The sequence below is a fragment of the Palaemon carinicauda genome, chromosome 18 (assembly GCF_036898095.1).
Source record: "Palaemon carinicauda isolate YSFRI2023 chromosome 18, ASM3689809v2, whole genome shotgun sequence".
In the NCBI taxonomy this organism is placed as follows: domain Eukaryota; kingdom Metazoa; phylum Arthropoda; class Malacostraca; order Decapoda; family Palaemonidae; genus Palaemon; species Palaemon carinicauda.
In genome coordinates, this window is record NC_090742.1 from 22434786 (window position 1) to 22462549 (window position 27764).

Genomic DNA, 27764 nt, shown 5'->3' on the forward strand with positions numbered 1-27764 from the left:
TAGAGAGCTTTACGTCTGCTAGGCGACTGGTTTATCACCAGGAGGAGTTTGGGGGATACAGCCTTTGCTTTCCCTTCTTTTAAACTGGTTTATAGAGCGAGAGTCTGATATGACACGAGAGAAGTTCTCGGCTTGGGAGTTCCTGCCTCTGCCCAGATAGACTTCTCAAATCTCGTAGACTCTCCCTGGCGCCTGGCCAGGAGACGCTCCAAGTTTTTTACAGGTCAACTTCACAGCTGTTTTCGAGCCTTTGAAGTTTTTCTGTACAATTATGTCATGCATAAACAAGGCTTTCAGGGATGGAAAGCGGTACCGCCTCAGTCGCTAACCCCGTCTGTTGCCGCACCTGCTCCCGTAGACCCTAAATGGGCTTTGCTGCAAGACATGCAGTCCAAGCTTGCGTCCTTGATAGAGGACTTTAATGCGGAGAAGGTTGCTGCTGAACCTTCTGGCCAACAACCTTCCAACCGGTCGGTTGTGCGTCCTGTTGACGCTGAGGTAACCTTCTCGCGTCTACCAGTTGAGGTGGTTCCTCCACCGATGCGACCCAGTGTGGGTTGCCAGCCGCACGTTGACGTTAAGCGACGCTCGGACGTTCAACAACCATCAGAGGTGACTTGTTTTGACGCGGTGCGTCAACCTCAGCAACCCGGTATGGTGTTGACTGCACAACCCAGACGGTCTAGACAGTCTCGGGTGGACGCTGTGCTTCCTCGCGCACCCATGGTTGTTGACAGTTCACAGACTGTGCAGCAATTCCATGACGTTGCGTCCGGCTCCGTCACGCAGGCACCAGTGCGACCGGACTCAGCGAGCCAGACGTTACCCACTACGTTGCCGTTTCCTCATCAGTTTTCGGATGAAGAACTATCTGATGAGGACGTTGCTGAACAACAAGACGATCAGCCCCCAGAATAGATCAAGCCCTGCTATCCATCCAGAAGATGCTGAAGAAGGAACGCTGCTCAGTCAGGCTGTGGATGAGTCTGGTGGGGACGCTGTCATCCCTGGAACAGTTTGTATCACTAGGAAGACTACACCTCCGTCCTCTTCAATACCATCTGGCTTTTCACTGAAAAAAGGACAAGACGCTAGAAGCGGTCTCGATCCCGATTTCCGGAAAGATAAAGTCTTGTCTGACTTGGTGGAAGGACAATATCAACCTAAGAGAGGGTCTTCCCCTGGCTGTTCAGACTCCCCACCACGTTCTCTTCTCGGACGCATCGGACTTGGGCTGGGGCGCGTCACTGGACGGTCGGGAATGCTCAGGTCTGTGGAACTCGAGTCAGAGGAGCATGCATATCAACTACAAGGAGCTGTTGGCAGTTCATCTGGCCTTGAAAAGCTTCGAGTATCTCCTTCGAGGCAAAGTGGTGGAAGTAAACTCGGACAACACCACGGCCTTGGCGTACATCTCCAAACAAGGAGGTACCCACTCACTGACGTTGTACGAGATCACAAGGGACCTGCTCATCTGGTCAAAGGTCAAGACATCTCCCTAGTAACGAGGTTCATCCAAGGCGACTTGAACGTCATAGCAGATTGTCTCAGTCGGAAAGGGCAAGTAATTCCAACCGAATGGACCCTCCACAAGGATGTGTGCAAGAGACTTTGGGCCACTTGGGGTAAACCATCCATAGATCTCTTTGCAACCTCGCTGACCAAGAGGCTTCCAATCTATTGCTCTCCAGTCCCGGACCCAGCAGCAATACATATAGATGCTTTCCTCCTAGATTGGTCACATCTGGATCTCTACGCATTCCCACCGTTCAAGATTGTCAACAAGGTACTGCAGAAGTTCGCCTCTCACGAAGGGACAAGGTTGACGTTAGTTGCTTCTCTCTGGCCCGCGAGAGAATGGTTCACCGAGATACTTCGATGGTTAGTAGACGTTCCCAGAAGTCTTCCTCTAAGGGTAGACCTTCTACGTCAGCCACACGTAAAGAAGGTACTCCAAAGCCTCCACGCTCTTCGTCTGACTGCCTTCAGACTATCGAAAGACTCTCGAGAGCTAGAGGCTTTTCGAAGGAGGCAGCCAGTGCGATTGCTAGAGCAAGGAGAACGTCTTCCATTAGAGTCTACCAATCGAAGTGGGAAGTCTTCCGAGACTGGTGCAAGTCAGTTTCTGTATCCTCGACCAGTACCTCTGTAGCTCAAATAGCTGATTTTCTCTTATACCTGAGAAAAGGACGATCCCTTTCAGCTCCCACTATCAAGGGCTACAGAAGCATGTTGGCATCGGTCTTCCGGCATAGAGGCTTAGATCTTTCCAACATAAAGATCTGCAAGACCTCCTTAAGTCTTTTGAGACCACCAAGGAGCGTCGTTTGGCTACCCCTGGATGGAATTTAGACGTGGTACTAAGATTCCTCATGTCAGACAGGTTGGAGCCGTTACAATCAGCCTCCCTGAAAGATCTCACTCTTAAGACTCTTTTCCTGGTATGCTTAGCCTCGGCTAAAAGAGTCAGTGAGATTCATGCCTTCAGCAAGAACATCGGATTTTCGTCGGAAAAAGCCACTTGTTCGCTGCAACTTGGTTTTCTAGCCAAAAATGAGCTGCCTTCTCGGCCTTGGCCTAAATCTTTCGATATTCCCAGCTTATCGGAGATCGTAGGCAATGAACTAGAAAGAGTCTTATGCCCTGTTAGAGCTCTTAAGTTCTATTTAAAGCGTACTAAACCTTTACGAGGCCAATCTGAAGCTTTATGGTGTTCAGTTAAGAAACCATCCTTGCCTATGTCAAAGAATGCTTGGTCAGACTTTATCAGATTGTTAATACGAGAAGCTCATTCACATCTGAGTGAGGAAGACCGAACTTTGCTTAAGGTGAAGACGCACGAAGTTAGAGCTGTAACAACTTCCGTGGCCTTTAAGCAAAATATATCTCTGCAAAGTATAATGGACGCAACCTATTGGAGAAGCAAGTCAGTGTTCGCGTCATTTTACTTGAAAGATGTCCAGTCTCTTTACGAGAACTGCTACACACTGGGACCATTCGTAGCAGCGAGTGCAGTAGTGGGTGAGGGCTCAACCACTACAATTCCCTAATTCCATATCCTTTTAATCTGTCTCTTGAAATGTTGTTTTTTATGGGTTGTCCAGAAGGCTAAGAAGCCTTTCGCATCCTGGTTGATTTGGCGGGTGGTCAAAGTCATTTCTTGAGAGCGCCCAGATTAGGGGTTTGATGAGGTCCTGTTGTATGGGTTGCAGCCCTTGATACTTCAGCTCCTAGGGGTCTATCAGCATCCTAAGAGGATCGCGAGGCTCCGTAAGGAAGACGTACTTATAAGGCAGAGTAATCGTTCAAGTCGACTTCCTTACCAGGTACCTATTTATTTTGTTTTTGTTATTTTGATAACTTCTAAAATGAAATAAAAACTCTTAGCTCATAAAATGTAAACATATTTTACTGGTCTCTACCCACCATCCTGGGTGTGAATCAGCTATATATTCACCGGCTAAGTTAAATATTTAAAAATGATATTTTAATTATAAAATAAATTTTTGAATATACTTACCCGGTGAATATATAAATTAAATGACCCTCCCTTCCTCCCCAATAGAGACGCAGTGGGACGAGGAGAAAATTGAGTCTTTGTTTACATGGAGCTTGGTATCTGGCCGACAGATGGCGCTGATGGGCACACCCGCAACCTGTATAGCGATCGCTAGCAAGTTTTTTTGTACAGTTTTTTGTCTGTCGAGCAACAGAGTTGCAGCTATATATTCACCGGGTAAGTATATTCAAAAATTTATTTTATAATTAAAATATCATTTTTCTCCAGAAAGATCGGTTGACATTACATTATAAGACCAGACGTTTTTTCTACAGGTTGGACCAAAAAACGGCTGAAAAACATAGTCCCTTTCTGGCTCAGCCAATTCATCCTTAGAGCATACCGCAATGGGACTGGTGTCCAAGGATAGAGATTTACCCCTCTCTACTTTGGTTTTAAATGTAACAGAAATTTTTGTTTTGGACAAAACCAATATAATCTTACTAAATTTTACATTTGGAATATAACTCATGATTTAATGGGTACTTTTTCCATGTGGCTCTTAGTGGCCATAGAATAAGTTTTATGCTTAGGAAGGACTTAGTGAGACAATTTTTCTCTTCATAATTTTCACATCTCTATTCTTTCAAATATGAAATCATAATGACTGAGACTTAGAAGGATACAAGTACTAGCATATACATCTTACAGTACTTGTATGGTGGGTGTCCTCTTTTCCTTTTGAGTTGGAACCTAGAATTTGGAGTCTCCTGAATCCAATATTCTGTAGAGATTGCCATTAAAGTACAGTACTTCTAACAACAGTTGCCAAACATATTGGTTTGTTACTTGCTCTAATAATCTTAAGGTTTCGATTACCATTTTGAGTCATTGAGGAACCTGGAACTCTTACCTAAATTGGGATTTAGGCATTTGTACTATTAGCTTGCCTACCAACTCTACTTACCTGATTTAGTCACATATCCAGATTTCATGATAAGTGAGGCAGGTGAGTGATTGAAACCTGAGGCCAGTATGTGGTACATGCATCTTGCTACTTAAGACTGCAGTGGTGCCTAAGAGGTTTGAAGACCATAAATGGGTCATATATGAGTGAAGGTGGGATTAAAAAAAAAGAAGTAATTAGTTTGTATGAAAATATCAATTATGTTTTATAAAGTATGTAGTACCTTTTTGTATATTTCTTAAACCCTAAAACTGTACCAGCCCTTTCATATGAATCTCCTGCTTCCTTCATTCTTTTCCAGATTCTCCTTCACTTCATTTTGTCTCATCCAAGTTATTTTGTTAATTTCCCTGTCTGTGACCTTAGGTTATCACATCAGAATCTTCCAAATACTTTTGCCCACCAATGACAACATACCTGGTTACATCACAAATTTTTTAACACCAGTTAAGTTAGCCTGTCCTTAAATTCTATTCCTCATACTTTGCTGTCTCACATCATGTCATTATTTCTCCAATTCCCCTTCCCACTTTTATCAAAGAATATTTGAGGCCCGCCTTATGGGAGTTCAAGTCTACAAATTTGAATCTGGGATATATATTAGCTACATTGCACTTCAAGTCATGATTGATCTTAATACATGGCTATTGTTGTGGTCAAAAACGATATCTCTTAGCTGTGATGTTTCCATTTTTTTTTATTTTATATCTGCAGTTTTTCCCAATAAAATATGTGCTGATATTCATTATGAAAGAATATCTCACTTTGATATATTTTTATTTTGTGATGTTTTTCAACAGTGCAAATTGTAATTAAAGATACATTCTACAAGATTAAATAAAAGCATTAGTACTATTGAAATACAGTATACTTTTTCAAGATTATACAGTTTGTAATTTGATTGGAAAATATTTACCACCTTTGGAAAATGACATGGCTCTGGTTAAAAGATATGTGCTCTCGGATCACACTCATTTGTGACAGTAATACCTTTTACTGTGATGTATTTTCATTTCAATTTGAAGAAGTGACCATAGTGGTTGATCTAAAAACTTTCTTTTTCAAGGTTACCCTTTTTTACATATGTATGAAAGATTAAAGTGTACTTTGTCTTGTTTAGAACTAAATAGACTAAATTTACTTGAAAAGTTGATAGATTAAACATTAATTAATAGCAATGTCTTGTACTATATTTGAATTTCATTAAAATCCAACTATGATGTTTACATTTTTAGCTCAGATAATGATAAATACGATCACTTATAGGGGTTAATGTCATAGAGTAAGGGTTGCATTTTGCCTTTTCATTACATCTACCATCATGTGTCTAATTGTGATTCTGTGGACGTTACATTTCCCGGCAAACAGTAGAGGGGATGCTTCCTCTGTCCAGATTAGATCCTTCTGCAGCAACTCATAGGACCCCTGTCATCAGTGCTTCGGGTAAAAAGTTTTAACATCGTGCTTCTTGATCTTACCTGAATCTCTCTTTCTCTCTCTCTCTCTGATTCACATACACTTAAGCACTGTCTGTGTTCACTACTTTTATCTTCCCTCATGTCACCTTGTAATGTTAAAAAGAGTCAAATTCTCTCTTGTGTAGAGTATAGTGTAATGGTTGTTGCTGTTTTGTAATTGTGATTAATGAATTTAACATACATAAGGACTGTAGCTTTTAGAATATTAACCAGTTCATTCGTAATGATATGATAATTCTTAAAAAGTTATTAGCTCAGTACTAAGAGAATTAATTTGAAAGTGATAATATAGCTGTTTGGCTCGGTTATTAAAAATCTCTATAGAAAATTAGAAATCCTTTACATTTTCTTGTCTTTTTCTCCTAGATTAATTTATTTTTGTGTAAAAATTATCCAATTTGATGTACTGTAATATAATCTTTTCATAGAAAATTTTTGCATCAAGATATAGAGAGAAGTGTTTCCATAGCCAATTAAATACTAGGTTTACAGAAAAATGCTGCTCAAGTCTTTCAGTATAAAATTAAGTCTAGGATGTTCTAGTGGGTAAATACATCTAGTACTGTTCAAACATAAATTTTTTATGATTCTAACATTTCTATAACTTTGAAAAGAGGAAGAACTCTTATGTCACAGTTTAGAAAGTTTCAGCATTTATTTCATACTGACCTTTTCTTCTTTTTCATGTTTTATTCGATATGTGAGTTTTTTTATTAATATTTTTATGTGGGTGATCATGAATACCTCCAGACTAATTTAAAAATAATTAACGCTGTGTAATTTAGTAAAATTATATAGTTGGTATATGCATTAATCACAATTACAGTACATACATGGTAATGTGTCGTAGCTACAGTATTCCAAAGTATTTTTTGCATAAGTATTTGAAGTAGCAAGGTAAATATGCTTAACTTCATTGTAGCATTGGAATTTCTCTTTTATCTGCATTGATATTTAATCCTTTTCTTCCACCTTTTATTATTGGTTGTGGGTTACGTCTTTACATCCTGTATATTTTGAATGCCACGTTACTTAGAAATTAGGGTCATTATTTGCATGTTTAGTCCTTCTTATCAATATTTAAAATTACAAAGATTATATGAATGTTTGTCTTTCAAAGCTTTGTAAGGCTAGGGCTGCACCATTGTATTTTAATCATGTATATATATATTATATATATATATATAATATATATATATATACATATATATATATGTATATATATACTACTGTATATATATATATATATATATATATATATATATATATATATATATATATATATATATATCTTGTCTTGTTGTTGTATAATGGTAAGGGTAAATTATCTTTATCTTTTAGAAAAGTAAAATTTTAAGTATTTGAAAGTATTAAATTAAGATTCTTGAAAATTTTATTATTATTCTCTAATGAATTACATATCCATTTTTAGGAGAATTTAAAAGGAATGTTTGTTCTTCTTGGAGGTTACTTAACACTCAGATATAGTAATTAATATAAATTATCAGTTTCTGGGCTGATATACATATCTGTGGTTTGGCATGATAGAGGGGCTTTTGTTAGATAATTTTTAGACCTTAACTTTCTCCTCAAACTTGAACTGATGGTAGGAATTTTTGTTTTCCTAGAATCAGTGCTACATGGTATTAGTCGAAAGGGAATTAGTTTTAATAGTCCTAAGTTAGTGTAGAAGAATAATAGACTCTCTTTGGCTCTCATTTCAGACAATTGTGTAGTTCTGTAAAGGTCAAAATATGATGTTGAATATGAAGACTATAAAAAAGACAAGTCACTTAATCTTGTATGAAATAGTTCTTGGACATTGTTAAGCCATAATTACTAGAATGCATTAGATGAGCTTTGGTAAAAATTAGGCCAAGTGTTTTGGTATTTTTCAGTGACCCATGTTATGAATATTAATAGAAATTTGGTGTAAGGAATTCCAATGTGCTGTATTTTTTCATGTATTGAAAATGTATAATTTGGTTATGAAAATATATGTAGTTCTTTGCTCATGACAAAGGAAATGTTTTAAAGTATGATTGGTTACTTCTTAACTTTTCTATTGTTTTTCATCAAATTTTTCAGGTAGTGAAAGAGATGTAGCTAAACAAGAGAAATTTTTAGAACTAATTGCAAGTAGTAACATCAACCTTCCAGAATTACGTGAACTATCTTGGTCTGGCATACCACCCTCTGTTCGCGCTATATCCTGGAGGCTCCTTAATGTGAGTGTTCTTTCCTGTTGTGCTTGTTAACATAACACTATACTTTATTTGAAACTGACTGTCTTTTGGTGGCTTCTCTTAAATAATTTTTACATGGTCAGTTAATTTAGACATAATTTATTAGCAGTGATTTGTTTTTTTTGCCACTTCTTCATTCAAGAGTCAAAGGATATAAAGGGAAATTGATGCTTATTTTGTTCCCTTCTGTATATAAAAATTTCATTATTTAGTTTAGTGATTGTGTTCTGCTGGGCTGAAGCGGCTGTTGAAATCGTTAACGAAGTAATTTAGTTAACAACCGGTAGTGAGCTAGTAGCTCACCCACTCTCTTATCAAACTCTTCACTTTTTTCTTAGGCCATGAATACTGTACATATGTACTGTTGTATCCTATCCAAGGCTTTTTAATCTTCATCTCACTCTTAAGTTTGAATGGTTTATTTTTGCTTTGTGTTAATTATAAAGCAGAGCATGAATTCACGTGCAAGTGCAATTATCCATAGGGAGCCTGATTGTTTTTCACAATTACTGTATCCTCATGTGCCGATCACCCCTTTTCTCGTAATATCTGTGCCTATTACCCTGTCACCCCTCATTGTCTGTCACCTTAGGACCTGTGGTTCCCATTATCCCTGTCCCTGTAACCCAAGCCCCTCATTATCCATTTCAACAATTCCAGTTCACTCTGAAGTAATCTTGTGAATTTAAAGAACTCTGGTTTGTATGGCTTGGAAAAATACAAATTACTTTTAATATTTGTTATATTTTTCCTAGGTATACAAATTTGAGTCCTTTAAACTTGCAACCTCAACAATCCTTCTCATTCCTGAGTCAAAGGTCAGAAGTAAAAGTCTTTGACAGGAGATTGGGCTTGGCTACTCGCCTGTGCACTCTCCCTATTCTTTACCTTCTTAACAATTTTAGCAGCTGTTCCAGTTACAAGGAAGACAGTGTTTTTTTTAAAGAATTTGGGTTTGTATTTATAGGAAAAATACAAGGTACTTTCAAATTTTTTTCCATTCTGTTACCCAAGATTCACTGGCGAGCATAATCAACCAAATATCTTTCATATTTATTTAAATGTCAGCTTAGTAAATTATAATTTTATAACTTGAATAACAGTATTGTAAAGAAAATATGAACCTCTTAACTTTTCAATATTCCAGGGTCACCTTCCAGCTAATGTTGAACGAAGAGAAGAAACTTTAAAACGAAAACGAGAAGAATACTGGAGCTTTGTTAAACAGTATTATGAGACTAGACATGAAGACATACATCAAGATACATTTAGACAGGTTAGAATTCTTTTAAGGCGATGTTGAAATTTTTATAACTCTGTACTGACCATTTCCTTACCAAAGCTGTTCATTGTACTTCAGCACTATAATTAAAAGGTTAGAATTTATGATCTTACATTTCCAGTGGAAGTAGGAATTTATTTTAAGTTGGAAAAGACCCTATTCCTCTCATCCCCAAAGTTTCAAATCTGATTGTAATACTTGATGATATTTTTTGTCATTTTCAATATACATTTTATGATTTTCCTTTGATTTTTAAAGAATATTATTACTACAGTACTGTATTGTTTCTTCTTGTTCATCATTTTGATGATAAACCACTGTTTTTTCGTCTTTTATAACATCATTATTTTCAATATTAATCTTACCCGATGATCATGTAGCTGTCAACTCCGTTGCCCGACAGAAATCTACGGTCGGGATACGCCAGCGATCGCTATCCAGGTGGGGGTGTGCTCAACAGCGCCATCTGTGGTCAGGTACTCAAGTACTTCTTGTCAACAAGACCTCAATTTTTCCTCTGTCGTGCCGCCGGCAAGACCTACATGGATACGCTGTTGATTTTGGAGTCTTTTGTTCACGATTTGGTGATGTATTTGCTCTGAAGTTTAGCCTTCGCTGTTCAGGAAGCTTTATCCTTAGCTTAGCAAGCTTTTGGAATTAATTTGATTCATTGGTTAACGATCTTTGCTTAATTTTGGAATTCCCCCTTGACTACCTCTAAATTCAAGATGTCTGACCATTCCCAAGTTCCTAAATACAGGCAGTGTAGTGTTAGGACTTGTACTAGGCGTCTTCCGAAGGCCTCTATAGATCCTCACACCGTATGTTCCAATTGTAGGGGAAAATCCTGTCAATTGGAAGATCGATGTGGGGAATGTGCTGGGCTTTCGGAATTCGATTTTAATGAATTCCTCAGATATGCACGTAGGTTAGAGAAGGAGAGAGATAGGAGGAGTTCTTCTCGCTCTGTGGATTTTTCCTCTCCCCATGCCCCTCAACCTTTTCCTTCCCCTGTGGTGGTGACTCCCGAACCTGCTACGAGTGCTCAGCCTGGAATGGCTGATATGTTGCGTGCCATTCAGGCTCTCGGTGAGAAGGTGGAGTCGTTGGTTAGTGACCGCAATCAGCTCTTGGCAGATGTCAGAGAGCTGAAAGCGAAGAGTGCAGTGGGAAGTGTTAGTGCTAGTGATGTGCATAGTGTCAGTGTCAGTGTTGCGCATAAGGGTACATCTGTGCGTGCCAGTCGTCCTCCCAGTCCGGGACCTCTTGCAAGCTCCCAAGCCCAGGGGAGAAGCAATGTCGAAGGACCAAAGGGTTCGGCAGGCCTTGATCGGCGCACGGATGTATCCTCAGTGGTTGCGGACGTATCTGCTAAGGATCGTCCCATCCACTTACAGACGAATGAGCCCTTACATTCCTCGTCTGTGGAAGAGGTTTCCAGGAGGAAACGGTGGACCAAGGTCTCACGACCGCTCAAACGTAAGGTCCCTTCCGAGCTAGTCCAACGGCCCAGGTGTAGCCACTGGGTCAGTTCGGACTCGCCGCAGTCATCTGATGACTGCACACCTCCCAAGAGAGGTAGAGTGGTCCCTCAACAGGCCTCTGCTCCGTCTGTTGTTGCTCCAACCACAGTAGACCCTAAGTGGTCCATGCTGCAGACTATGCAGTCTCAGCTTGCGGCTTTTATGCAGGAGTATCATGCCGAGAAGGTTAACACCTCTCCTGTTAACCTACAACCCGCAGAGGTTGTGCGCTCAGCAGATACTGCGGCTGCCTGCTCCCACACCCCACCTGTGAGAGCTCCTCCACCGATGCGCAGTCCTCACTGCCAGACGCATGTTCTTGCTGCACCATCTGCTAACATGCGTGAGCTGCCGCATCAGGAGTTGCCGGGTTCCAGCACTATGCGGCATTCTCCTCAGCCCATGCAGCATGCTCTGCAGACCTTGCAGCATGCTCCGCATACCATGCAGCATGAGCCGCATACCTTACAGCATGCTCTGCATACCATACCGCATGCTCCTCAGCCCACCGCAGACCCTCCCACACACCAGCCCTCTGCTTCTGTTGTTGCCAGCTCGCAGACTATCCAGCAGAGGCATGATGATGGATCCGCAGGTACGCATGCACCCGTTCTGCAGGATTCAGCCGTTCAGCTTGCTGCTCTGCCTTTGCCTCTCACAACTCAACTTTCGGATGATGAGGTATCGGATGATGAAGCTGCTCATCTGGATGATCCTCACTCTGATGTTGAAGGACACAAGTCTTCGCCACCCTCCTTAGACTTTCGCAAAGTCCTTGCTTTGTTCAGGGATCTGTATCCTGAACAATTTGTGTCTGCAACCCCTCGTTCTCCTCCCTCCGAGTTTGCTCTGGGCATGCAGTCTGCTGCGCCTGCCTTCACCAAGCTTGTTCTCGCCAGATCATCTAGGAGAGCTTTGAGGGTTATGGGGGACTGGTTGCATTCCAAGAAGCAACTGGGAAGGACCTCTTTTGTGTTTCCTCCTCCCAAGCTGGCTTCTAAGTCGAGCGTCTGGTATGCCACGGGAGAGGAACCTGGCTTGGGGGTTCCTGCCTCTGCCCAGGCCGACTTCTCAAGTCTGGTTGACTCTCCCCGCAGGTTGGCTATGAGACGTTCGAAGATCTGCTGGTCCTTTTCAGATCTTGATCATATGTTGAAGGGAGTCTTTCGTGCCTTCGAGATATTCAACTTCCTCGATTGGTGTTTGGGAGCCTTAAGCAGGAAGACTTCCCCTTCAGATAAGGACTCAGCCATGCTGATGATGTCTAGCATGGACAAGGCAATTCGGGATGGGTCTGGTGAACTTGCGGCTTCATATGTATCAGGAGTCCTCAAGAAGAGAGAACATCTGTGCTCCTTCTTATCTGCTGGTATCACTCCTTGCCAGAAGTCAGAGTTGCTGTTTGCTCCTCTCTCCAAGTGTCTGTTTCCGGAGGAGTTGATTAAGGGGATGGCTGCCTCTCTTATCCAGAAGGATACTCATGACCTCATGGCTTCTTCTGCACGTAAGGCTAAAACCTTACCTTCCGTGCCTAGACCCTTCCGCCCTACAGCAGTTGATACACCTGCTTCTAGGTTCATCCCGCCCTTTCGTGGCAGAACCTCCAGCAGAGGAGGTACCCGTGCAGACAGTCACCGTGGCAAGTCTAAGAAGGGTTCCAAGTCCGCAAAAGGCAAGTTTTGACTGCCTTTCTCTCCAGACAGCAGTAGGAGCCAGACTCAAGACCTTCTGGCAAGCTTGGGAGAGCAGAGGTGCAGACGCTCAGTCTGTGAAGTGGCTAAGGGAGGGATACAGAATTCCGTTCTGCCTCAATCCCCCTCTAGCTACATCTCCCATCAACCTCTCTCCCAACTACAAGGAGAAGGACAAGAGGCTAGCGTTGCAACAAGAGGTGTCGCTCTTGCTACAGAAGGAAGCAGTGGTCATAGTCCGGGATCATCAATCCCCGGGCTTTTACAACCGTCTCTTCCTGGTAGCCAAGAAGACAGGAGGTTGGAGACCGGTGCTGGACGTCAGTGCTCTCAATGCTTATGTCACCAAGCAGACGTTCACGATGGAGACGACGAAGTCGGTCCTAGCAGCGGTCAGGCAGGAGGACTGGATGGTCTCGTTAGACCTGAAAGACGCATACTTTCACGTCCCCATCCATCCAGACTCCCAACCTTTCCTAAGATTCGTCTTTGGAAAGGTTGTGTACCAGTTCCAAGCCCTGTGCTTTGGCCTAAGCACGGCACCTCTTGTGTTTACGAGACTGATGAGGAATATTGCGAAATTCCTTCACTTGGCAGACATCAGAGCCTCCCTCTATTTAGACGACTGGCTTTTAAGAGCTCCCACAAGTCGTCGCTGTCTGGAGAATCTCAGATGGACTATGGATCTGACCAAGGAACTGGGCCTCCTGGTCAATTTAGAGAAGTCCCAGCTCGTCCTATCCCAGACCATTGTTTACCTGGGTATGGAGATTCAGAGTCCAGCTTTTCGGGCTTTTCCGTCGGCCCCAAGGATCAACCAAGCCCTAGAGTGCATCCAGAGCATGCTGAGAAGGAACCGATGCTCAGTCAGGCAGTGGATGAGTCTAACAGGGACACTCTCATCGCTGGCCCTGTTCATCGAGTTAGGGAGACTCCACCTCCGCCCCCTTCAGTATCATCTAGCTGCTCACTGGATAAAGGACATGACGCTAGAGACGGTCTCAGTTCCTGTTTCCGAAGAGATGAGGTCTACTCTAACGTGGTGGAAGAACAGCATTCTTCTCAAGGAAGGTCTATCTTTAGCTGTTCAGACCCCCGACCACCGTCTCTTCTCGGACGCATCAGACTCGGGCTGGGGTGCGACATTGGATGGACAGGAATGCTCGGGAACATGGAATCAGGAGCAAAGGACACTTCACATCAATTGCAAGGAGTTGTTGGCGGTTCATCTGGCCTTGATAAACTTCAAGTCCCTCCAGCCAAACAAGGTGGTGGAGGTGAACTCCGACAACACCACAGCCTTGGCTTACATCTCCAAGCAGGGGGGGACTCATTCGAGGAAGTTGTTCGAGATCGCAAGGGACCTCCTCATTTGGTCAAAAGATCGAAAGCTCACGCTGGTAACGAGGTTCATTCAGGGCGATATGAATGTCATGGCAGATCGCCTCAGCCGGAAGGGTCAAGTCATCCCCACAGAGTGGACCCTTCACAAGAATGTTTGCAGCAGACTTTGGGCCCTGTGGGGTCAGCCAACCATAGATCTGTTCGCTACCTCGATGACCAAGAGGCTCCCATTGTATTGTTCTCCGATTCCAGACCCAGCAGCAGTTCACGTGGATGCCTTTCTGCTGGATTGGTCCCATCTCGACCTGTATGCATTCCCGCCGTTCAAGATTGTCAACAGGGTACTTCAGAAGTTCGCCTCTCACAAAGGAACACGGCTGACGTTGGTTGCTCCCCTCTGGCCCGCGAGAGAATGGTTCACAGAGGTACTGCAATGGCTGGTCGACGTTCCCAGGACTCTTCCTCTAAGAGTGGACCTTCTGCGTCAACCTCACGTAAAGAAGGTACACCCAAGCCTCCACGCTCTTCGTCTGACTGCCTTCAGACTATCGAAAGACTCTCAAGAGCTAGAGGCTTTTCGAAGGAGGCAGCCAGAGCGATTGCCAGAGCAAGGAGGACATCCACTCTCAGAGTCTATCAGTCTAAATGGGAAGTCTTCCGAAACTGGTGCAAGGCCAATGCAGTTTCCTCAACCAGTACCACTGTAACCCAGATTGCTGACTTCCTGTTACATCTAAGGAACGTTAGATCCCTATCAGCTCCTACGATCAAGGGTTACAGAAGTATGTTGGCAGCGGTTTTCCGCCACAGAGGCTTGGATCTTTCCACCAACAAAGATCTACAGGACCTCCTTAGGTCTTTTGAGACCTCAAAGGAACGTCGGTTGTCCACTCCAGGCTGGAATCTAGACGTGGTCCTAAGGTTCCTTATGTCATCCAGATTTGAACCGCTCCAATCAGCCTCTTTTAAGGACCTCACATTGAAAACTCTTTTCCTTGTATGCCTAGCAACAGCTAAAAGAGTAAGTGAGATCCACGCCTTCAGCAGGAACATAGGTTTCACTTCGGAAACGGCTACATGTTCCTTGCAGCTCGGTTTTTTGGCTAAAAACGAGCTTCCTTCACGTCCTTGGCCTAAATCGTTCGAGATCCCTAGCCTGTCCAACTTGGTGGGGAACGAACTGGAGAGAGTACTTTGCCCAGTCAGAGCTCTTAGGTACTATCTAAGAAGGTCAAAACCTTTACGAGGACAATCAGAAGCCTTATGGTGTGCTGTCAAGAAGCCTTCGCTACCAATGTCTAAGAACGCAGTTTCTTACTACATCAGGCTTCTGATTAGAGAAGCTCATTCTCATCTGAAGGAAGAAGACCTTGCTTTGCTGAAGGTAAGGACACATGAAGTGAGAGCTGTGGCTACTTCAGTGGCCTTCAAACAGAACCGTTCTCTGCAGAGTGTTATGGATGCAACCTATTGGAGAAGCAAGTCAGTGTTCGCATCATTCTATCTCAAAGATGTCCAGTCTCTTTACGAGAACTGCTACACCCTGGGACCATTCGTAGCAGCGAGTGCAGTAGTAGGTGAGGGCTCAGCCACTACATTCCCATAATCCCATAACCTTTTTAACCTTTCTCTTGAATACTTTTTATTGTTGTTTTGGGTTGTACGGTCGGCTAAGAAGCCTTCCGCATCCTGGTTGATTTGGCGGGTGGTCAATTCTTTCTTGAGAAGCGCCTAGGTTAGAGGTTGTGATGAGGTCCTTTAGTATGGGTTGCAGCCCTTTATACTTCAGCACCTAAGAGTCGTTCAGCATCCTAAGAGGACCGCTACGCTCAGTAAGGAAGACGTACTTAATAAAGGCAGAGTAATGGTTCAAGTCGACTTCCTTACCAGGTACTTATTTATTTTATATTTGTTATTTTGAATAACTAATAAAATGAAATACGGGATACTTAGCTTCTTTGTTAACATGTATGCTGGTCTCCACCCGCCACCCTGGGTGTGAATCAGCTACATGATCATCGGGTAAGATTAATATTGAAAAATGTTATTTTCATTAGTAAAATAAATTTTTGAATATACTTACCCGATGATCATGATTTAAAGGACCCGCCCTTCCTCCCCATAGAGAACCAGTGGACCGAGGAGAAAATTGAGGTCTTGTTGACAAGAAGTACTTGAGTACCTGACCACAGATGGCGCTGTTGAGCACACCCCCACCTGGATAGCGATCGCTGGCGTATCCCGACCGTAGATTTCTGTCGGGCAACGGAGTTGACAGCTACATGATCATCGGGTAAGTATATTCAAAAATTTATTTTACTAATGAAAATAACATATTTAGTCCTTTCAAAGTTCATTGGTAAATTAGATTTAGGCTTGTATGTTCTGAGTAATAATCATGATTAGTTAATTTATTTGACTGATTTATTATTGAATGAGGGAGAATAATTGAAACAAAACAATGGTTAGGAGGTTACACAAGGTGCAGGAAATAATTCCACATATGGTTCTAGACAAGATCTTCCCTAAGGATTAAACAGTTCTCCACAATTTTCAGGGCCTGCCCACTGGTCATTGATCTTTTACTTTCATATGAATTTCTCTAGGAACTAGTATGTCCTCTCTGCTTTCAATCGCTCACTCATTCCATTTAAGTCTTTAAGGTACTGTATTTGACATCTCGATGTATTTTTTACTCTGGACACTAAATCTTTTCTACTGCCATTTGTTCCTATGCACATACAAACATTTAATCCTTTATTATTATTATTGTTTTTATTATTATTATAGGTAGTAGGTTGGCCAGGATACCAGCCACCCTTTGAGATACTACTGCTAGAGAGTTATTGGGTCGTTTGGACGGACGGTACAACATTGGATCTTTCTCTCTGGTTACGGTTCATTTTCCCTTTGCCGACACATACAACAAATAATCTGGCCTATACTTTATATATTCTACACTCTCCTCATACATCTGACAACACTGAGATTACCAAACAATTCTCTCTAGGGGTAACTACTGCATTATAATTGTTCAGTGGCCACTTTCCTCTTGGTAAGGGTAGAAGAGACTCTTTAGCTATGGTAAGCAGCTGTTCTAGGAGAAGGACACTCCAAAATCAAACCATTGTTCTCTAGTCTTGGGTAGTGCCATAGCCTCTGTACCATGGCCTTCCACTATCTTGGGTTAGAGTACTCTTGCTTGAGGGTACACTTGGGCACACTATTCTACAGTATCTTATTTCTCTTCCTATTATTTTGTTGAAGTTTTTATAGTTTATATATGAAATATTTATTAGAATGTCGTTACTGTTTTAAAATATTTTATTTTAATTGGTAATTACTTCTTATTTCCTTGTTTCCTTGTTTCTTTTCCTCACTGGGCTATTTTCCCTGTTTGAGCCCCTGGGCTTATGGCATCCTGCTTTTCCAACTAGGATTGTAGCTTGGCAAGTAATGATATTATTATTATTATTACTATTATTATTATTATTATGGCTGTCTGCTAAAGAAAGTGATGAATGCAAGAGTTGATGGGAGAAGTACAAGAGGAAGGCCAAGGTTTGAGTGGATGGATGGAGTGAAGAAAGCTATGGGTGATAGGAGGATAGATGTGAGAGAGGCAAGAGAGCGTGCTAGAAATACGGATGAATGGCGAGCGATTGTGACGCAGTTCCGGTAGGCCCTACTGCTTCCTCCGGTCGCCTCGGATGACCACGGAGGTAGCAGCCGTAGGGAATTCAGCGTCATGAAGCTTCATCTGTGGTGGATAACGGAGGAGGGTGGGCTGTGGCACCCTAGCAGTACCAGCCGAACTCAGTTGAGTCCCTTGTCAGGCTGGGAGGAACGTAGAGAGGAAAGGTCCCCTTTTTTTAATTTTTTTTATGTCGGCTACCCCCCCCCCCCAAAATTGGGGGAAGTGCCTTGGTGTATGTACTTATTATTATCAGCAAAGCTACAACCCTAGTATTTTCAAGTAATAGATCGCAAAGAGTAGTTGTTAATGGGTATCATAGTGAGTATAAAAATGTGTTTGAGGATTTTCGATGATCAATCTATTCTGAAGAAGCGTTTTAATTCTGCATGTTACCTTCAGAGCTTCCCAGACAGTTTCATCCTGTTTGTGATACTAGTCATGCACTTAATTCTAATAGTCAGGCCTTCTCCATCATTAGGTTCAATTCAACACAGTATTCTAGAAGTTTTATTCCAGCTGTGACCAAGTTGTGGAATAATCTTCCTAATCGGGTTGTTGAATCAGTGGAAGTTCAAAAGTTCAAGCTGACAGCAAATGTTTTTATGTTGAACAGGCTGCCATAAGTCTTTTTATAGTTTATATTTGAAATATCTGTTTTAATGTCGTTATTGTTTCTAAAATATTTTATTTTATTTGTTTTTTACTTATATCGTTTATTTATTTCCTTATTTCCTCTCCTCACTGGGCTATTATTTCCTGTTGGAGTCCTTTGGCTTACAGCATCTTGCTTTTCCAACTAGGGTTGTAGCTTAGCTAATAATGATAATATTTCTTATTTCTTTCTGGGCCCTCACTCTGCCATATGTGACCTTCTGCAATCAGTGGTCTTGATACTAGTTTTAGATTCAGGAGAGTCAAATAATTGAATGAATTCTTAAATGCGGTAACGTCTGATCCTTTCTTTGGCTGAAACTGCTTTTCAGTTCGAAAGTGTCACTGAAATTGCTCTCGTACCTGCTCTGCTATCTGTTCCTATGAAATCTTATCCTCTTCAATCATATAATGATGGAGTTTCTTTAGTTTTGTAATGATGTTGCGTAATTCATGTAAAATGTGTACCATAATACATCTACCATATTTTTTTGTACTGTGTATGCAGCAAGAATTAGTAGGTTACACCCTATTTTATTCCTATACAACAGGGCTACTTAATGACTAAATAACTAAATTGGTAACAACAATTACAAATATAAAATGATTATTGTTAAAAAATGCATAACCCTTATGCAGTAAAGTTTCTTATTTTATAAAAATCTCATTTATATTCCTGAGGTCTGAAATAACACAATAGAGTATAGTGTTATTTAATCCTAAAAAGAAAGTTAAAACTGACTCATTGCTATTTTGCTGTCGAACTTCTTTGTCATACAGTATATCGTTTGCTTCTCCTTAGACTTCTTATGTTCTGCAGTGTCGTCTATGGCTGTTATGCATAGCAAATACATAATTAGGACCATCCTTTCTTGATATTCTCCATAATCTTGAGTCAGATCTAAATGCCCTGAACCTGCCTTGCTCTTCTGGCAGGCAAGAGTGCCATCAACATACATGAAAAGATCCAGCATAATAGGAACGTCATCCTGAGCAATATGTTTGGTACATCAACAAGTTCATCATTATTTTATAAGGCAAAACCATTGACATTACACACTTAAAGATACAAGCACCGGCAGAGGGGGACTAATGAATGAAGCAGCACACTTTGTTTCCCTCCACTGACATCTGACATGCAACTACAATACCAAAGTAGAGTAACTTTTACCATTTTTCTTCCCCGCAATCTTCTGGAAGTCAGAAGCTTATTGGTATACTAAACAGAATTTGGATCAATCCAATGGTCATAGCGTGTAGTACTGAACAAGCTTGCCTGGCTGTGTAAGGCTTGAAAAATTACAGTATATCAACACTTAATGTTGCTTGCACATTACATTACCCTTCATTCATCATTTGATATTTCTTTACAGGTACAGTAAATAGACAATATTGCTTATTTTTTAATTAAGAAAGTACTGTAGGTAGTAGGTTGCCCAGGTCACCAGCTACCCGTTGAGATACTACCATTAGAGAGTCATGGAGTCTTTTGACTGGCCTGACATTACTACATTGGATCCTTCTTTTTGGTTGCGGTTCACTTTCCCTTTGCCTACACAAACTGTACACTGAATAGCCTGGCCTATTCTTTACAGATTCTCTTCTGTCCTTGTACACCTGACAACACTGAGATTACCCAAACAATTCTTCTTCACCCAAAGGGTTAAGTACTGCACTGTAATTGTTCAGTGGCTACTTTCCTCTTTGCAGGGTAGAAGAGACTCTTTAGCTGTGGTAAGCAGCTTTTCCGGGAGAAGGACACTCCAAAATCAAACCATTGTTCTCTAGTCTTGGGTAGTGCCATAGCCTCTGTACCATAGTATTCCACTGTCTTGGGTTAGAGTTCTCTTGCTTGAGGGTACATTCGGGCACATTATTCTATCTAATCTTTCTTCCTCTTGTTTTGTTAGTTTTTATAGTTTATATACATACATATACCAAGGCACTTCCCCCAATTTTGGGGGTAGCCGACATCAACAAATGAAAAAAAAACATAAAGGGGACCTCTACTCTCTACGTTCCTCCCAGCCTGACAAGGGACTCAACCGCGTTCAGCTGGTACTGTTAGGGTGCCACAGCCCACCCTCCCCCGTTATCCACCACAGATGAAGCTTCATAATGCTGAATCCCCTACTGCTGCTACCTCCGCGGTCATCTAAGGCCCCGGAGGAAGCAGCAGGGCCTACCGGAACTGCGTCACAATCGCTCGCCATTCATTCCTATTTCTAGCATGCTCTCTTGCCTCTCACATCTATCCTCCTATCACCCAGAGCTTTCTTCACTCCATCCATCCACCCAAACCTTAGCCTTCCTCTTGTACTTCTCCCATCAACTCTTGCATTCATCACCTTCTTTAGCAGACAGCCATTTTCCATTCTCTCAACATGGCCAAACCACCTCAACACATTCATATCCACTCTAGCTGCTAACTCATTTCTTACACCCATTCTCACCCTCACCACTTCGTTCCTAACCCTATCTACTTGAGATACACCAGCCATACTCCTTAGACACTTCATCTCAAACACATTCAATTTCTGTCTCTCCATCACTTTCATTCCCCACAACTCCGATCCATACATCACAGTTGGTACAATCACTTTCTCATATAGAACTCTCTTTACATTCATGCCCAGCCCTCTATTTTTTACTACTCCCTTAACTGCCCCCAACACTTTGCAACCTTCATTCACTCTCTGGCGTACATCTGCTTCCACTCCACCATTTGCTGCAACAACAGATCCCAAGTACTTAAACTGATCCACCTCCTCAAGTAACTCTCCATTCAACATGACATTCAACCTTGCACCACCTTCCCTTCTCGTACATCTCATAACCTTACTCTTACCCACATTAACTCTCAACTTCCTTCTCTCACACACCCTTCCAAATTCTGTCACTAATCGGCCAAGCTTCTCTTCTGTGTCTGCAACCAGTACAGTATCATCCGCAAGCAACAACTGATTTACCTTCCATTCATGGTCATTCTCGTCTACCAGTTTTAATCCTCGTCCAAGCGCTCGAGCATTCACCTCTCTCACCACTCCATCAACATACAAGTTAAACAACCACGGCGACATCACACATCCCTGTCTCAGCTCCACTCTCACCGAAAACCAATCACTCACTTCATTTCCTATCTGAAAACATGCTTTACTACCTTTGTAGAAACTTTTCACTGCTTGCAACAACCTTCCACCAACTCCATATAACCTCATCACATTCCACATTGCTTCCCTATCAACTCTATAAACGCAACATACACCTCCTTACCTTTTGCTAAATATTTCTCGCATATCTGCCTAACTGTAAAAATCTGATTCATACAAACCTACCTCTTCTAAAACCACCCTGTACTTCTAAGATTGCATTCTCTGTTTTATCATTAATCCTTTTAATCATTACTCTACTATACACTTTTCCAACTACACTCAACAAACTAATACCTCTTGAATTACAACACTCATGCACATCTACCTTACCCTTATATAGTGGTACAATACATGCACAAACCCAATCTACTGGTACCATTGATAACACAAAACACATATTAAACAATCTCACCAACCATTCAAGTACAGTCACACCCCCTTCCTTCAACATCTCAGCTCTCACACCATCCATACCAGATGCTTTTCCTACTCTCGTTTCATCTAGTGCTCTCCCCACTTCCTCTATTGTAATCTCTCTCTCATTCTCATCTCCCATCACCGGCACCTCAACACCTGTAACAGCAATTATATCTGCCTCCCTATTATCCTCAACTTGTTCTGTAACCGAAATACAAACCTTAGCTATTTACAGAGGGTTACCTTTTAGCGCAGCTGAAATGGCGAGCCATTAGAATTTAACGAGGGTGTATTACCCCCGCGCTAGTTAGCGGAGGGGTAGGGGAGTGGTAGCTAGCTACCCCTCCCCCCCTCACACACAGGTGAATGCTCACTTTCACTTTTGGCTCGGACTGTGACAGACGTCTCTGTCTTGGTCCTCTCTTGGCAGCCATTGTTTGTTTTGTCTTTACTTAATCGCTTACTTTTCATTTACTCAATATATATGTAAACATGTTTTCATGTTTGTATATACTGTATATTTGAGTATAGAAATAAGTAAGTTTCCTTTTCAGATTTGTGTGTGTAGTGTACGATATCTACGTGGAGTCCTTGGCAGTTAGGCCACCACGGCGTAATTTTATGGGTGGCGATCGAGTTTGACTTATGTCTTTCTCTCTCTCTCTCTCTCTTGAGGTCGTTCACCCTTTTACTACGTGTTACTACGCCCTTGTAGCTTCCTTTCCGTGTGGGGGGGTTGCTACGCCGTACGTTTGTCTCAATTAGTTATGAATCTAATTGTAGTTGTTTTTTGTTTTTCAGCTTGTAGAACGATTCCTTTCGGGGTTTTCGTTCTTTCTTTAGTGTTCATTCATTTTTAAATTACATAATTACATAGTTACATAATTATAATTGTTATAATTCTGTTTTGGTTACAGCTCTCCTTCCGTGAGTGTAAGTGGTTGTGAGGGCACGTGCCTGTTGTATAATTCTTGTTTCCTTTCCCTAGGGATTCCTCTTCGGAGCCTTCCCGGGGGAATGAATGTGTACTAATATTATTTGTTTTATTTTTTTACAGTTACCGATCTAGTTAGTTTCTGTAATATGGCAACGGTGTTAGCTGTCTGGTTGAGTCCTGGGGATTCGGCTGTTGCTGCCTCCCCCCTTGTATTTTCGTCAGGGGCGTGTCTCCTTCTACTGGAAGTACTCCCGTGACGACGGACAGCTCTCCAGTTCATTTTAGAACTCTTAGGAGGCTTGCCTCCTTGGGCGGGTAATTTTCCTTCCAAGGGAAGTTTTTCATGTCCAGGCTTGAGTTTTTCCCCTTTTGGGGGTTCTTCTCTTGCCTTTTTTTCGTGCGACTATGCTCTTGGTGCTGAGCGGTCGCACCTGCAGTTTCGCTCAAGGGGCTGGGCAACTGCAGGAGCTCCTCTTCGGAGGATTGCTCCTTTTAGGTCACTGGCTGACCAGTCTCTTCTACGAAGTGTTTCTCTTTCGTTCGCGAGAGAGTACACTCATAGAGACTCCTCTTCGGAGGTTTCTTCTGTTGCTGTTGCTGTTGGCCTCCCTCGCCGTAAGGCCCACCGTCCGCCTCGTCGTAAGGGCCTCTCATCTCCCTATAAGGGTGCTTGAGGCGCCTTTTTGAATCTCCGTTTGCAGCATACAACTCCTTTTTCTCGATCTTCCGCCTTGGTGCAGATGGACAGCAGTCTGATCTCGTCTTCCGACGGGCAACAGTCTTCCCGACGGACAACGGTCTTCCCGACGGACAGCGGTCTTCCGACGGACATCAGTCTCCCGGCGGACAACGATCCCTTCGGGGCAAAGGGTTGCCCCCACGGGGGTTCTTCCCTTGTGTGTCAGGGTTTCCCTGCGCGCCCTTCTGCTGTGTTCTCTCCTGCTCCTGCTCAGTGTTAGCGCACAGGCGCTCTTCTGCTCATCAGCGCTCTCCTGTTCGTCAGCGCTTTCATGATGATCATCCCTGCTGTTCCTGTTGGTTCCTGTTACGCGCCCTGTGCGCCCACGTTCGCCCTCGCGATCTAGAACTTCGGTTCAGGTCGGGGTCAAGGACTCTTCTTCTATGCGCAGGCTTCCACGCTTAGCCTTCTGCTCGTCAGCGATCATCAGCTCGCCAGCGATCATCAGCTCGCCAGCGATCACCTGTCTCTCGGCGATCCGGAGATCGCCCGCGTGTGTTACAGCCGGCACGCCAACGTTCTCCAACACTTCTGAAGGAACATGGTTCGCCAGCTACTAGCTCACCTGCGGATGCTGATCGCCATCGCGCGACCCTCAACTGCGGATGCTGATCGCCATCGCGCGACCCTCAACTGCGGATGCTGATCGCCATCGCGCGACCCTCAACTGCGGATGCTGATCGCCATCGCGCGACCCTCAACTGCGGATGCTGATCGCCATCGCGCGACCCTCAACTGCGGATGCTGATCGCCATCGCGCGACCCTCAACTGCGGATGCTGATCGCCATCGCGCGACCCTCAACTGCGGATGCTGATCGCCATCGCGCGACCCTCAACTGCGGATGCTGATCGCCATCGCGCGACCCTCAACTGCGGATGCTGATCGCCATCGCGCGACCCTCAACTGCGGATGCTGATCGCCATCGCGCGACCCTCAACTGCGGATGCTGATCGCCATCGCGCGACCCTCAACTGCGGATGCTGATCGCCATCGCGCGACCCTCAACTGCGGATGCTGAGCCGCACACCTGCGGATGCTGAGCTGCACACCTGCGGATGCTGATCACCATCGCACGACCCTGCGCATGCTGATCACCATCGCGCGACCCTCAACTGCGGATGCTGTTCGCCATCGCGCAATCGCCCACCTGCAGATGCTGCTCGCCATAGCGCGACCGCCCACCTGCGCATGCTGATCGCCATCGCGCGACCCTGGCATGCTGATCACCATCGCGCGACCCTGCGCATACTGATCACCATCGTGCGACCCGGCGCATGCTGATCACCATCGCGCGATCGCCCTCCTGCACATGCTGCTCGCGATCGCTCACCTTCGCATACTGCTCGCCAACGCACGATCGCTCACCTGCGCATGCTGCTCGACCATCGTGTCGGCATAACACAACGCGCCATCGCCAACCTGCGCGTTAGCGCTCACCAGCTCACCACCGATCGCTTGTTGATCCATATCGCCAGTGGTCTTCCTCGCCCACGCGGCAGCGCGTTTCCTCGCCATCGCACTAACGCTTGCGTTCGCCGCCTCGGACTCGCGCTCATCCACCTGCCCACCCTCACGACCGCGCGACCGCTTGCCTGTGCGCCCATGCTCTCCAATGTTCGCCCACGCGCGAACCAACGGTTTTCCATCGCGCGGACGGATGGTGTTCCGTCGCGCGAACCTACGGTGTTTCTTCGCACAAACGTCTGCTTATTTCTTGCAGTATCCATTGCTCGTCTATGGGTTATCGCTCGCCGACCACCAGCTCTCGCCCTTCCTACCACGCTCGCCCTCCTTCTGCGCTCCTTCACTCACCTTCGTTTGCGTTACCGCGCATGGGCGCTTCCACGTTCGCCCACGCGAAAATCTTTGAATTACCGTCGCGCGAGCTCCAGGGCGATTGCGACCACGATTCCCAATGGGGTTTTCGCAGCATGGCCAGCCTGGCGAGTTCTTCTGGAGCGTATTTCCAGAACACGGCCTCACCCCGTAATCGCAGAGCATGGCACTTGCAAGAATAGGAGAAACTTAAGGGAGATCTGAGCAACACTCCTCTTTCCTGAACCTGGGTTAGCTCTTCCCCGTCATTCCCTGGAAGGATTTTTGGCGGGGGGGCTTTCCGTTCGAGATTTCTCCATCGGACAAGGGGTGACTGCTTACCCCTACCTCTGGGAGCTTACCAGGTTCTTTCCCTCCTCGGTTACGGCCCGAGGTTTGGTTCAAGGAAGCTACAGGAAGATCAGGGGTACTTTCCTCCTCTCGAGCTCAGGCACCTTGGCCTTTCGTCGTTAAGTATCTAACTTGCGGACAAGCTCGATGTTGTACCATCTGGACGCGCTGACTGAGGGCTTCCTTCGGGTGTCTCATCTGTGGAGGTCGACGACCTCAGACACCCTTCCATCCTTGAGAAGAGTTTGTTTGTGCCCAAGGACAGAGACTTAGACAGCGGCTGTGCGGAGGAAATCGACTTCCGTTTTCACTCCTCCAAGGCGCTTTCTCCCAGACTCTGCAGGGCTCCAGCGCCCTTTTCTTTCAACCACGTCGGCCTAAGTTATCGGCTACGACAACTGGGACAAGGTGTCCAATTGCAGTTTCCTCCTGTCAGGAACAGATGGCACGGGAGACTCCCCCGGGGGGGGCATAGTCCTAAAAGGAGTTCACGAACTCTAGGATTGCAGGTTTTTCGCTGGGAGGATGCTTAAGGTTACTCATTCGAATGACAGCTTCCCGATGCCCATTCCCGCACAATCTCTGTGATCAGCCAAGGATATCGCGCCTGCCGTCTCTGTCAGCGAATTCAGTGTCTCTGAACCTCTATGCCATAGCGTCAGCAGAGTTGCCCGGTTGGGCAGAATGATCCATACCTTAGGTGAAGGTTTTCCTTAGGATCATCGACGGCTTCACCCCCGGCCTCCTCAGTCGATCCTTTCTTGTAAGGAAGGATCTGAGAGGGGATGTCCGTAGTCGACCTCTCAGCCCTGATCAAGTTTGTCGAACAAACTTCGGCCAGCGTAGACCAGCAGAATCGATCAGACTGGTAACGAGGCGACAGGACTCCTTAAAACGAGGCGACAGGACTCCTTAAACCCTGGATCGGAAGGACGGGTACTTTCAGTTTCCATTCCATCCATCTTCCAGGGTGCTCGTCGATTTCAGCCTAGACTGCAAGTATTCCTGCTTATGATGCAGTGTGGCTATCCCGCCGTGGCATAGCAGGTTTGTTTCCCCAGAGAACTCTCCCTGCCTTCCTCTTGGCCGCTCAGGTGCAGGCTTCCGCCTCCTCTGCTGTTTGGAGGGCTGGTCAACTCCGGTAGGCTCGGGTTCGACCTTCTTCAGCACCGGGACAAGCTTCCGGATGCTTACCATGAGTGTGGGCTCATGGTATTTTGCTTGGAGCCTTCTCTTCCTCTGCCTCAACATCTGGAGTATCTGGCCATGATATTGAGTCAACGGCCTTACCACGTTGGAAACCCCGCTTCTCGTCCATCCAGCGAGGTTAAGCAACGTCGGTACTTGGATGGGTGACCACCTGGGGACGCCAGATTCTGTTACCACATCCTCCGAGCCTTCCTTTCGGTTGACTGTGGCAAGACTGAGGAGAGTCGCAGTACCTGTTCTCAGTCAAGCAGAGCTTTCAGCCCTACCTTGGAACGTTTCCTAGTTCTCCTTTCCTCATTGACCCGTCTATAGTCCGAACGGTCGCCTCAGGATAAGTTCCATGTGGGGCGATCCAAGTTCCGGTGGCTTCAGGCAATGTTTAACCGGACTTCCTGGCCCCTATGGGACCAGCGGAACTATTAGACCTGCAATGGGTGTTGACCTATGGAGCCTCTTGATGGTAGTGGATATTCTCGTCCTTTCCCCACATTCTTGATGCTGTTCTCGGACTCGTCAAAGGAAAGGGGGGGGCATGTTCCGGTCCAGGCCTATGGTCAAGACCTGAAGGATACCTCTCCATCATTCAGGCAGGCTTAGGGGCCTTAGTCTGGCCCCTCTACAGATCCTACAGCTCCTGCCGAGTCGCCCCGTGCGCGTCGACTTTATGATTCTGGCGTATTCTAACCAGCAGGGGACGCATTTTCACACCTTCACATCTTGCAGTAGAGATACCGGGATGATTGAGATTCTCTCAATACCACCAT

At 44.4% G+C, this 27764-nt stretch overlaps 1 protein-coding gene across 7 annotated transcripts in view; it reads left to right on the top strand.

Moving 5' to 3' along the window:
* Window positions 1-27764, top strand: part of Tbc1d22 (TBC1 domain family member 22) — a 96380-nt gene that overhangs the window by 55233 nt on the left and 13383 nt on the right. For 6 of the 7 annotated variants that reach the window (XM_068392127.1, XM_068392123.1, XM_068392126.1 and 3 more), the window contains 3 exons: window positions 5835-5909; window positions 8033-8172; window positions 9338-9466. In XM_068392127.1, coding sequence (XP_068248228.1) covers window positions 5835-5909; window positions 8033-8172; window positions 9338-9466 — 344 coding nt within the window. The remainder of the gene's footprint in view (window positions 1-5834; window positions 5910-8032; window positions 8173-9337; window positions 9467-27764) is intronic. The other variant, XM_068392124.1, reaches the window with a different exon arrangement.